Raw genomic sequence first — 13,122 nt, forward strand, 5'->3', positions numbered from 1 at the left:
CCTTCCTGAAAGCTGATTCAGGCATTAAAGAACAGCAAGTGCTTCATATCAAATATGTCAAATTCCACCAAAAAACAGCAGTGCTGCAACACAATGTACAGAAACATTTGGGCGTAAGAGTTTCTCTGACCAACAACAGCCCAGATTAAAATCAGGCTGTTGTCATATGTCAGAGCAACACCAAACCCTTTAACAAAGTTTCACAAACAAAATATGAAAAATACCCCACGTTTGGCATGAAAATGCTAGTCTAGTCTAACCTGATGCCTGGGAGTGACTAGTGTCCACACATCCTACACAAGACAGTGTCACTGAACGCATCAGTCATGTGTTCATGAAAAAGAAAAAAGGAAAAAAAAAAAAAAAAAGACCCCGCAAGAAATAAACAAAATGTCATAACAAAAGATTACTTCAGACGAGAGAAAATGCCGATTAGTAATATGCATTCCGTTGGCAACAGAACATACAAGAGATCAAAAGACAGATACAAATCCAAGAAAAGGGAATGTTTACAGCATCAAGTCAGCGTATCAAATTGAGTATGACAGGAGAGAGGCTTGTAGCAGGGGTTTCCAGTCAAATTCCCAAGAAATATGAACAAAGTAACATGAGGTGGACAGACTTGGTGCTTTTTTGAGACAGACAAATGGAGGGATTGTAGCTGGGTGTTGTATCAATTTTACATTTTACCAAACAGTGTTTTTGCCCTTTTTGTAGCCAATGTTGATGCCCTGAAAACTGACAATGATCTGATTTGTTTGCTCAGTTTTCCCCACCTAAAGCTGCTCATTTCTGCGTGTGAGCAACCCTGAAAACCCATCCCTGCTCTACACTCTGAGCATGTTCAAAGTGTGTAAATGACAAATATTTAACAAAAAAAACAAACAACTGGATGTGTAGGAAATGTGATTAACGGTTACATGAAGGGTTTTGGCCTCAGCTCACTGCTCATCAGCAGAGCACCAGGGTTATCAAAAGAGCACCTTGCAAGTAGAGACTACATTCTTTGACACAAGCTCATCAAGTTTCATACATATACTGTAGGCGCGTGACCACCTATTGACGGTGCATAGAGATCTTCACCTCATGTAGAAATGACACCAACAAATGTAATGAAGATGGAATTGCATAAATACCAAAAAACGTTAGTGCATAGTCACTGAAATTAATAAACCAGGACTAAAAGAGACTTAGATAGTCTTTGGAGGAACACCAGAAGCCTGCATGCAGTGCAAGCATACGAATCATCCAAATCGCATCAGCTAAACTTCACATATTTTCATTTACAATTAAAAAAAAAAAAAAAAAAAAATCTGATTCAGTCAAATTGTCTGGGAGCGATCATAAATTAACACCAGACGTGAACGTTGGTTAATATTTTCGAGCGATAAACCAACATTTGATGGCGGCTGGTTCAAAACTGAAATCAGAATCTGTTTAAAAAAAATAAAATAAAATTTAAAAAAATCCCCTCAGGGACCCCGGTTCCCTGTAAAAACCTGATAAACCTCCAATTTGATAAATTCAATTTAAGAAATTGTTCACCTTCCGTATTCAGTAACGCTGACATAAAGTTAACAAAAACATAACCAAAAAGACGACCAAAGTAAATTGATCAAGAGCTTATTTTAAGGGCTTATTTAGACATCAAAAGCATTTTTTCTTTCAAGTAAAATCAGACAATTTCTTTAAGCGAGTATCCTCAAATTAAACTTGTAATTAGGTGAATTTCATTCCAAATTCTGGCATTTCGAAACTGCTTCAGCTGTAGTTTGAGTTTCAGAATTGAGAGCTGCTCGGTTATTGCGATCATACATTCAGCTCTCTGTTACACTGACTCCCATCAGTTTGAAGCACAAGTAATACTGCCGGTGTGCCAGTGACGATGGATTACTGCGACGCGTAAACACAAAATGAAGGGCGGACTGATGCTGATAGCTTTTTTACACTAGAAGACCCTCAAGTTTCATAATAGTCACAGACCGGCTCTGCCATTGAAAGACAGCCTCGAGAGATCCCACAGTGTCTCCTCTGCACGCTGACCATCCTATGTTTTCAATATTAAGAGATTTTACAGTACAAGACTGACACAGAGCTTAACCATTGGATTTTAGGAGTTTGGATAATGCCAAAGACGACTTTTTTTTAAACTTTTTCTTTTCTGTCAAAAAGCAGTCAACCTCCTGGAGGGAATCTTACAGTGAAAAGGTATTTGTGTGTGTGTGTGTGTGTGTGTGTGTGTGTGTGTGTGTGTGTGTGTGTGTGTGAGGGAGGGAGAGTAAAAGAGAAAGAGAGTTCATGGGATGGATCAATTCATTGAACTGTCCTCCCCCTCTGTGTCAGTGTCTGTGTCAGAGCAGGCGGTGTCCATGGCGATGTGGGCGGGGCTTACAATGACAGCTCTTCTCTGCTCCTCCTCAGCGCTGGCTCTCCTCTCCTGAGTGCGTTCGATATGCTGGATGGCCTGGGAAGGTAAGAAAGTATACTTTAAATATGAGGCAATAAACAGCAAAAGCAGCTTTCCATACAAAGTACACAGAAGTTATTTTTTCCTCTCCATTGCAGTAAAGACCCATGAAGATCAGGCTAGTTAGTCTGCTTGAACCTTTTGTTTTAACATGCAGAAAAGCATAGAGACCTGGGTCGTGCACTATGAATCAAGCTCAACAAACCCAGGCTCTCTTTCTATTATCTGGCTTCACTTAACCCAACATTGGCAATCAGGCTAATGCTTGTTTTATGGTAATACGCGTGTTTATTTTTTGTAGGTTTTTGACTTTGCAGAGGGGTATGCAACCAGCACAAATGTGGTTGCATGCAGTCCTCCAATGACGCAACAGCATGTAGCTCGACAAGCATGACAGTATGTGTATGCTGACTGGTTGAGAAGTGGGCTGGAACAAGGAATGGAGCGATGGCCAAGTTCCTTCCAAACAGGATGTCAGAAGATGATAAAATGGAGCATGAGAAGCACAGATGGTGACCGCAGCGGACACTTTTCATTGTTTTCAAACAGTCGGTTTCACTTCAGCTCTTTGTATGTTCTCTGCTGCAGCTGGCAAGGACCAAGAACAAGCAAAAGCAGCCCACAGACTAAGGACTGACACCACTGTAACAGCATTACTACTCTTAGTGGTAATGCTATTGAACCGGTACTTTAACATAACTCCTATCAGATCACATTTGATTTTGTCATTTATCATCTGTCTGGAACCCTCAAAATATAAACATAAAATATAATGAATTTATAATAATTAAACATGAGAAGGGAGCCAGAGTTCAACAGACGGATTGGTGTACCGGTCCGTTGTGGTGAAGAGAGAGCTCAGAGTAAAAGCGAAGCTCTCAATTTACCGGTCGATCTACGTCCCTACCCTCACCTGTGGCCACGAGCTGTGGGTAGTGACCGAAAGAACGAGATCGCGGATACAAGTGGCGGAAATGAGCTTCCTCCGAAGGGTGGCTGGCCTCTCCCTTAGAGATAGAAGTTCGGCCATCCGGGAGGGGCTCAGAGTAGAGCCGCTGCTCCTCCACATTGAAAGGAGCCAGCTGAGGTGGTTTGAGCATCTGACAAGAATGCCTCCTGGGCACGGTGTTCCGGGCATGTCCCACCGGGAGGAGGCCCCGGGGCAGACCCAGGACATGCTGGAGAGATTATATCTCTCGGCTGGCCTGGGAACGCCTTTGTGTTCCCCCGGACAAGCTGGAGGAGGTGGCTGGGGAGAGGGAGGTCTGGGCTTCTCTGTTTAGGCTGCTGCCCCCGCGACCCGGCCTCGGATAAAGTGGAAAAAGATGGATGGATGGATAAACAATACACTGTAAATTAAGTCCATGTACACTGTATCCAATATTTTAAAAATTTCAAACCTCTGCACTGAACAGATGTTGCGGGCTTTTTAAGACAAGTTATTGTGCAGTGACATTAGTTTGAGTTCAGCCTCCAAATCACTGAGTGATCTGAAACTGAATTTGAGGATTTGGGATTAGGAATTGAAAGTAATGGCTCAGAGGATGTTTTGACGACCTGGGACTGAATGCATAACAATCAGCTTGTTAGTAATTACTTTGATCATTTAATCATTAAACCACTTTCATGTTTTAGATAAGATAACTGATGACTTACGACAATTGTGTGCATGTTTCAGGGTGCTAGTCTTACATAACTTGACAGCGGCAGATGAACTATGAGCTAAAAAGGAGAAAACTTTGCTTTTCTTTGTCTGAATGTGACACAAATTAGTTTAGTGTTTTCATGTTTTTTCCTTTCCAAGGCAACAATCGCTGTCAGCATGGACTCTAGTGAAGTGAGTTCTGCCTCACACATGCACACGCATGTGTGACGCAGAGCTACACCACCGTTCACATCTAAGCTCAGAGGCAGAGAATTCTCTTCTGGACAGGAAATAGCCAAAATGCATGTCAGATTAATGTCTCAATTAGTAATGATGGTGGTCAGATAAAATGTAAAATAACAATAACGTCAGATTTTACTGACACACCGGTCTTTAATAGTTTGCCTCAGGGTCAGTAATACTTGGTGTTTCGGCACCCATCCCTACCGCAGACCAGTTGTTTGTGACACTGCCCCCTGGTGACAGTAAACTGTAATATGTAGACACAGGTCTTCAAACCTGTCTGTAGGACCACTGCAGAAACATTATTTGAGCCGAGGAAAATGCTTGTTTCGGTTGCCTTGGAGTCTACTCAAATAACATCGAGCACCACACAGACGTTTTTCAGGGCTGCTGAACACACATTGAACGTGTCAGACACCCAAAACCTGCCTAGTAAATACTGCAGTGTGAAAATGTAAAGTAATGCAATGTCAATGCCTAATCAGCAAGGATCCTCTAAAGTGAAAAAAGTTCAAACCTGCACAATGGTGTCCAGGTTCTGTCTAGAGGTGGACACCGTGCTGGTGTGGGCTGATGGGCTCATGGTGACCACTGTGACGTGATGGTGGGGGTGCTGGGTTAGTGTTGGAGCTGGGACTATCACCGTGGGGTGGTGGGTGGGGGCAGGGGGAGAAGCCAACACCTAGAGGAACACACAAAATATTTATAAAACAGACATCAAAGTGTGTTTTCCATTCCATAAATACATATGCCCACATCACAGCTGAGCTCCATACAATATTGGCCACTTCAGAGGCTGTTGGAGCAATCTGCCGCCTCTTCCAGTTCAGAAACAGTAGCACAGGTACACATTAGGTTTTCCGCATGTTTGTTTCTAACCTGTGGACTGTGTGTCTGTCTGTCCACAGCGTGGATCTGGTGTAGCCGTAGCAGGGTCTGGCTCTGGATGAGTGCATGCTCCTCTTCCACCTGCTGGGTGATCACCTTCAGACGCTCTGGGTGCAGCTGAGTGTCCAGAGAGCGCACCTACACAATGCACACAATTACATCAACCAAAGATAGACTGACAATTTTAAGAGCAACAGAAAATATATCCCAGCATTCTTGTCAAATAAATACTCTAATGGGAAACTTCATCTTAACACTGTAATATCAACACAGTGTTTCCACTGGAAACATAATGACTGTCTGAAAAAGAAAAAAGTGTCCAAGACACATAACTGCCATGTATTCCTCTGATGTTTACCTTCCACTTAAACAACGTAATTAAAGTCTTGTTTGTCTTCTGCACCTGTCCCACCTCCTTTGTCTCAACCTGCTCTTCAGGTCGATCCAGGATGTGAGCTTATGAGGAACCGGCTCGAGTACCGGAAAATCTGTCAGCCCCACAAGCTGAAGATTTTATAATGTGATATCACGACCAGTAGTTGAGACTATTTTGTAGCCTGAAGGTGTAAACGAACTTATTTGTATAGCCTGGGTAAATTAACAGTCCTATTTTTGTACCTTTTCTTTCGAATCAAACGTTCTCTCTTATTTGTAATGACAGCAAGAAAGTAAAATGTCTTTTAAATACACATAATAACACGGAAGGAAAAGGATATTTCTTTTCCACCTTCACTTCCAACTCCCTGCTTTAACCTCACCTGATCCTCCAGCTGCATGCGAGCCGAGCGCTCCTTGTCCAGTTGCTGCCGCAGCTCTAACATCTCCCTCCTCAGCTCTTCAACCTTCTCCTCCTCCAACATGTCTGGAGACCCAATCCCTTCATCCTTCTCCTCTGCTCGCCTCCTTTTAGGCGATGAGCCACTTAACTCCTGTAACGACAAGGAAACCACATTCGGTTAAATGTGAAACAACACGATTGGTGTAATTTTCTCCTCCATTTAAAACAACACATGGTGCCTATGCTGACCTGAACAAAGAGGCAGTGTGAACCAACGGGAAGGTAAAAAATGACTTCAGTAAACATACATTTAAATGTGCAAAAAACTAATTCAAGCTAAGTTTGGCTACAACTGTAACTCCATGAAGCTAAACAGGAAGTTACAATTTGTCTGTAATGACAAACGTGTAAGATGAAAAACTTAACAACTGACTATAGGTAAGAATCACAGACCAACTCGGTATTGGTGTAATCTGCTGCTCACAATAATTGAAGTGATTCTGCAACACTCAAAAAGCTGAATTTCTGTGTTGTCAGTGTGAATCTGTATTTATAAAATGAAATGTTTTGTTTTTATTTATTAGCTCTCAGGTTAGCTTCCTCTCACTGAGCGTTTTCAAGTAGGTTAACTTTTTCCACCCGCTTTATTTGCCAATCTTCACTTCAGGAGTCATCAAATAGTGACTCGAGTAACTGAAATTGGTGGAGGGACTCAATTAAGACTGCCTCCCATCTCTATTACTAACACTATATCTAATACACTGTCTGCTTACACTACTGTCTAATACCTTTGAAGAAAATGACCAGTCTGTGTTGTGCAATCAATGATGGTCAAAGTGATTGTCAATAGCGCTCCAGTCAAAGCAACATTTAGCTCATTTCCCCTTTCATGCATTAAATCAATATCTCTAATCAGAATCAAAATGACCTGATTCTGCCTCACTATAGTTTAATGTTGCATCTCTTCACGTTTGCAACCGACGCGACTGGATGTGCACGAGCAACTACAACCAACTGGTTGTGTGAGTTAAATCTACTGATCCATCAAACAAAGGGAGGAGATTTCCGACCACTGGGCTAATCTTTAAATTACAACATAATGTGACTGCACTTGCAGAGACACTCGTTTTCCCCTTAACTTAGCTGTTTCTGTTGGGCGAAAAATTTGACTGTGTGTGGAGGGTACAATAAAATATTGAACCATCAAATATTGAGATTTAACATAGCTGTCAGCCTACTTCCGTTAACAAGTTAACCCTTTAAGACCTACCATAGAACCAAGTCCGCCAGAGCTTATATTATATTTTTACATGCTGTGGAGCCATTTTTTGGAACATTTCAAGTTGCTATACATCAATACAACCATTTTAGCCCAAATTTTAATAATATATCTGCATTAAGTGCATAGTAATTACATAAATTGCAAAAAAGTGCAATAAACTACAATAAAAAAATGTTTTAATCGTTTTTGATTTTTTAACATATATTTCTAGTTAGAGAAATTTAAGAGGCTTATCCCTCAAAACTGTAAATACAAAAAAGTTGCACAAAATAGTTTCCCACCAAAGGAAATTTATTTTAAGTGTCTTCATAGTTTTATTTTTGAGATACACCAATTTTCATATACTGCAGGAAAAATGAAAAAATATATTATAGTGCAAATTTGCAAAATAACAGCATATGCATCAAAATAAAATATTTCCAGCAGTGCAATATGAGTCCTCAGCATCCCAGAAACGACACAGAAAGTCATAAAGTCAAACATAACTTTTAAAAACACAAGTATAGGCTCACGAGGCCCTGATGGTAAAAAACTACATTTCCGCAAAATGACGTCACTTCTGGTTTCGGGCAGGACATGGAGGACATGTGACAGTTCACGCTGATGGACGTAGGAAGTGTTACAAACAGCTGATCGGATCGGCAAAGCGTGTTTCTGGAATATTATGTTTTTGTTGCTGCAAGTGCTTTTTATGCAGTTTTTGCAAAGCTATATGTGGAAGGAAACTGTGACCTAGGACAAGCTGATGGCATCAGATGTAAGTACAACTCCTCCGGTTTCATATGCAAAAAAAAGTATTGCGCTAGCTTACGTGGTTGCCGAGCTACCGGGATTTTAAAATAGTTACGCAAAATGGAGCGTGTCCGCTCCGACCGGCTTTAAAGGGTTAAAGCAAAGCTAGATCATTCATTTGCTGTATGTCAGTGTTGTAAAGATTCCCAGTGTGTGTGTGTGTGTGTGTGTGTGTGTGAGCCCGCCAGTGCTACCCCTCAGCCTCGCAATAATTACACCTATAGTATCATTTTCAAAATTCTACATTTCCTTGTTCTCAAGTTATGGCATTCACCAGACTTATGTGTCCATGCTGCCCGGCAGGAGGACAATTCCCCATCAGCCTTTTACGTCTGAGGGGTAAAAACGGTATCTGCTCTCGTGGACACACAATTTTGCCATTGTTGAATGAACAACTATTATTTTTAATCAGGCCAATGGTCACACAGAGCTCACACACTATCAGAGCTCCTCCTTAACAGAAAAACAATGCATGTTTTTGACTGAAGGTCTACTGAAAAAAAAATGTCTTATATATTCTCTAAATTCTGTTGTACATGTCAGTGATCTGGATCAATTCTACATTCAAGTCTCCTCCTGGGGAGGAACCTGAGCTGAAGACAAAACCATAAGGATTGTTTTGGCCCCAAAACACACCATTAGTACTCATGTAAGATAATATATATTCTGTATAACAGATCAGTATCTCATCTGTGTGACACTGACATGAATTCAACCCCATTTTATACTTAAGAACATTTTATGTAAAAAAAGAAAAAAAAGAAAAGAAAAACAGGGAGACATGCTGTTACCTGGATGAAGCGCTTGAGCTGATTGTTCTGTGCCAGAAGCTGCGTCTTTTCCTGCTCCAAGGTGAAGATATAGTCTGCTGTCTGCTGCAGGATGGCCGCCTGAAAGTGGGGAAAAAAAACAAAAGCTGAATTCTAGAGCAGATGTGATATTAGTGCAAAAACAGGCACAAATTAACTTTATTCCCTCCTTTGCGCATTTGTGCCGAGTCACTTTGTATTCTTGCTGTGCCAACATTTGGTTAATTGAACAACACTGTGCACGCGCACGTGTGTGTCAATGTGTGCACGTTTGGAGCACCTTGCTGAGTTTCTCCCCGTCGGTGTGCGGCAGGAGTGTTTTCAGGGACTGGAATCCTGCGTTGATGCTCTGCATACGCCGGCGCTCGTTGCTATTAGCGATTTCCCTGCGAATTCGCCTCTCTTGGTCCTGAGCAGTCTCTGGACTGAGGGGGATGTTGGCCAGGCTGAAGGAGAGAGGTCAAATGAAGAAGATGATCATGACTGTGTCGTGAAGTCACCAAGAAAGCGTAAGTTCCCCTTTCAAACATAATTAAGGTTAGCATTAGATCTGAGCAAATATGTATTCTGGGTTAAAATGACACACTGGGACAATAAAGTCTGTAACTAGATGCAATCTGAAACCTTTTACCTGGAACTTTACAGGGCATTCATCTGAACTCGTTGCCCCTTAAAGCACTTGTAGAGCATGAGTATGAATATCATGGTAACAAAACCTTCTGACATATTTACTCAGAGGGAAAAATAAGTGAACCATTCAAGTCAGACTTCCGCAGCAAACCTGAAGAACCAGATCTGTGATGTTTTACTAGGCCTAAAGGTCAGACCGAACACACGGCTCACATAGTTGTAAACATGTCTGTCCTACAAAAAATGAAAGAGTAGGCAGGCATGTGCCAATCAAATTGTAAAGCTTGCAACTTAACAACATTTAGTGAACATTAACTGTGATATTAACATATAATCAGTAATCTTTCTCTATTACTTAGATTTATACATATTTAAAATATTGTATTCGATCCGGAGCGTCTAGTTCTAGAGTGAAATATGCAAATTATGCATTATTTACTTTCACTTTTATAAATTTAGACACGAGGAAGACATCTTTGGTTAGGTAAATATCCTAAAACGTTAATTTTTAGATAAAAACTGTCTTTTTGCCTGCCATTTCTTTCCTTGGTGTTAGGAAAAACTATTCGCGGAAATTCTGTACCATATCTAGACCAATGTTTAAGCACACAAAGGCTTTTCTTTGGCTACAAAAAAGTGAACGATTGACTAAAGAATAACAGATTAACAACCAAAACTGTGAATATCAAAGGCAAAAAAATAATTATCTAAACAAAAAGATCTGTTTCTACACATTCAGTTTCATATTAACGTTTGACACAAATTATAGGGGTGTTTACGTCGACTCGGGAAGAAACACCGCATTTCTCCCACAGACTTGAACGCGCCGGGGTTTGTAGCTCAGACATAAAACCAGCTGTTGTCTGCTGACGCTGCCGGGAGCTGCGGGCCTGCGGCACGGCCGCCGGGGGGCGCGTCTGCACGGTAGCAGCCCTGAAACGTGACTCCACTCCGCCACAAGCCACAGGCCCCCCTGGCGTCATAGAGAACAATGCTTTCCCCATTTAGCATGAAGCTAGAACTTAAGTTATCGATCCAACATTAACCGATAAACACTCATAACTGTCGCACCACACAACAAACGACGTATTTTAGCTAAACGACTCGGGAAATACGAGTTATGAGACGCCTGTGTGTATTTCATACGGCTGGAAGGAGTGCGCAGTAAGAGCTAACTAGTTAGCCACGCTAAGCTAATTTTAGCACAAGACGCAACGACGACTACGCCGCGGATCAGTATTTAAACACGCATTTTTTTTATCCCCGGGCACGATTTTACACCACATACTTCATCATAGCTACACATAGATGAGACACACGAGCGATTTAGTTAATATGGCCAGTTTTTTTGGGCAACGGTGACGTTACAAACGTGATTTGTTGTGTAGCAGCAAAGCGGCGGGTTAACTACCACGTGCTCTAGACGGCAATGTATCGATTTCACCTCACTGATTTACATATTCCAGAGCCAGGCGGTTACAAACATGCTTTATTATAAGTTATTACAAACAATTCAGCCAGCGTATTTAAAAGCAAGGGGGTGAAATGTTACATACACCCTCGTCTCTAACAACATCAACTGGCACAAGCACTGGCTGCTAATTTCCACAACCACGCTCCTGCTGCCAAGACATGGCAGCGAAGCTAACAGCATGCTACATGAAGGCTGACTGCAGCGCACACACATACACGCGCTACACGAAAGGTTATTTATTCACGCAGTTCGGTAACAACACCGATGGTTAGCATTTTTGCGCACCTGCAGAGACCTCCAATAACATCCTTCTCCGATTTCTTGAACTGTTGTAAGGACTGTATCTTCTCTGTCGGCATCATGAAATATTCCATGCTTTCAAAGCCACCTTCAGTCCGTGTTTGCTGTTTTCTTCTCCCTCCCCTGCGCTCCTTGTTAAAATAAATAGATGCTCGGTTGGTTTTTGTTTCTCCCTCGCAGAACTCCCACTGTACTTGCCAATAGCTTACATCTAAAAAGCCGCTTTCAATTCGGTTTGACTGAAGAAAAGCGTTAGAAAAATAACAATTCAAGCTGTGTTGCTTTCCCCAGCTGATGGGGCTACCTCCAGTGTGTGTGTGTGTGGCTTCTTGCCTCCGCCTACTACGAGTGTGTGTGTGTGTGTGTGCAGCTGATCTATGTGAGGCGGGAAACAGCTGGTTGGAATCAGAGCTCGTTTTCCGGAAAGCAGAACAAACAGACCAGCAAGAATCTGACTGCAGTGCTGCAAATCTACGAGCAGTGAGCAAAATACCGACTATATAATTTGAACTACGCCAAACTATAACCTGGGAATCAGCAGGGTTAAAGGTAAATTTAAACTGCAGCGGTTTGCGTCTTGCTTTTCCAAGTGCAGCGACTGACTGTCCAGTGTTGGTATACTGCCAATATCACATAAAAATCAACTACTGACATCTTGATTGTGATAAAAGTTTAAGTAATATTGTAAATAAATGGCATTACCAAGCTTATGGACAAACCGTCCTACAGTTCATTTCATTTTTGTCATAGTTAACAAAGGACCAACACGAAAATGTGTTGGACAAAAAAAGTCAGTCACCATCGTAAAATTTAACAAAAGAAAAGAAAAAAACCCCAAAGCAACACAAGTAAAAAAAAAAAAAAAACTACTGGAGACAGAAATAAAACAAAAAAGTAATACAGAGATGAACAGGATTACAATTTAAATGACCATAATGACCATTACAAGACTAAATCCAGAGAAATGCTCACGTGTAGCTCAATTACAGACATATTACACAAACAGAGGTGCCGCACAAGAGTTTAACATAATTTTGTGTTTCATGATCATTTCACAAAGTGGAAAACATATGATTAGATGTTTTTACTTAAGTAATAACATTTACTACTTAAGTAGCTTATTTGTGCAGTGGTATTGTGTAGTAATTGTGTAGTTTTTGTCTACAAGGGCATCCAAAAATCTGCCAAATAAAATATTCAGAATTACCTGCTGTAGAAACTGCTTATGAACAAGGGAACAGTTGGAAGTAGCTTTCAATGTAAAAATGTTCATTATGAAAAGTGTCCATCTAATCATATTATATTACATTTATTGCTGCTGTTCAGGATACTTATAACCTTTTCTTTCACCTGCACCCTTTAAGGATCACTTCAGAGGATAATCTGTCCCCATAATGCAATTTGTCTGTGAAATAATAAGTAACCAAAGTTTTAAAACCAATATTACTATTGGTAATATCTACTAAAAATGTTTGCAGCAGAGTAGGAAGCTTAGCAGCAGAAAAAACTAATTTCTTCAGTCCCATTGCCACAAGTGTATAAAATCAAGCACCTTCTATACAGTCTGCCTATACAAATATTTGTGAAACAATGGGTGGTTCTAGAGCACTCAGTGCATTCAGGTTTACTACAGTAACTGTTGTAACAAGCCAGTGTGTGACATTTCTTCCTTCCTAGATATTCCACAGTGAGCTGTATGTGGTATTAATGCAAAGTGGAAGTGTTGAGGAACCACAGCAACTCAGCCATGAAGCGGTAGACCACGTAACCTTAAAGAACAGAGTGACTGAATGTCAGGGTGCATAGTGCATTAA

The 13,122-nt window shown here is 41.1% G+C and overlaps 1 protein-coding gene across 2 annotated transcripts; it reads right to left on the reverse strand.

Moving 5' to 3' along the window:
• Positions 1–1,441: 1,441 nt before the first annotated feature.
• On the reverse strand, positions 1,442–11,684 carry LOC102192926 (transcription factor AP-4-like). Of its 2 annotated transcripts, none has more exons than XM_005743661.2 (7): positions 11,294–11,684; positions 9,185–9,350; positions 8,887–8,985; positions 6,002–6,172; positions 5,235–5,381; positions 4,873–5,037; positions 1,442–2,464 (listed from the first exon to the last, which is right to left on the reverse strand). In XM_005743661.2, the coding sequence occupies exons 1-7, from the start codon at positions 11,380–11,382 to the stop codon at positions 2,309–2,311; spliced, it is 993 nt and encodes a 330-aa protein (XP_005743718.1). In that variant the 5' UTR covers positions 11,383–11,684; the 3' UTR covers positions 1,442–2,308. The 2 variants fall into 2 exon arrangements, with proteins under 2 accessions (XP_005743718.1, XP_005743719.1); XM_005743662.2 differs by lacking the exon at positions 11,294–11,684 and adding an exon at positions 9,536–10,211.
• Between the last annotated feature and the right edge of the window lie 1,438 nt (positions 11,685–13,122).

The sequence above is a fragment of the Pundamilia nyererei genome, unplaced genomic scaffold (assembly GCF_000239375.1).
Source record: "Pundamilia nyererei isolate P.nyererei 1_Seehausen unplaced genomic scaffold, PunNye1.0 scaffold00134, whole genome shotgun sequence".
NCBI lineage: Eukaryota > Metazoa > Chordata > Actinopteri > Cichliformes > Cichlidae > Pundamilia > Pundamilia nyererei.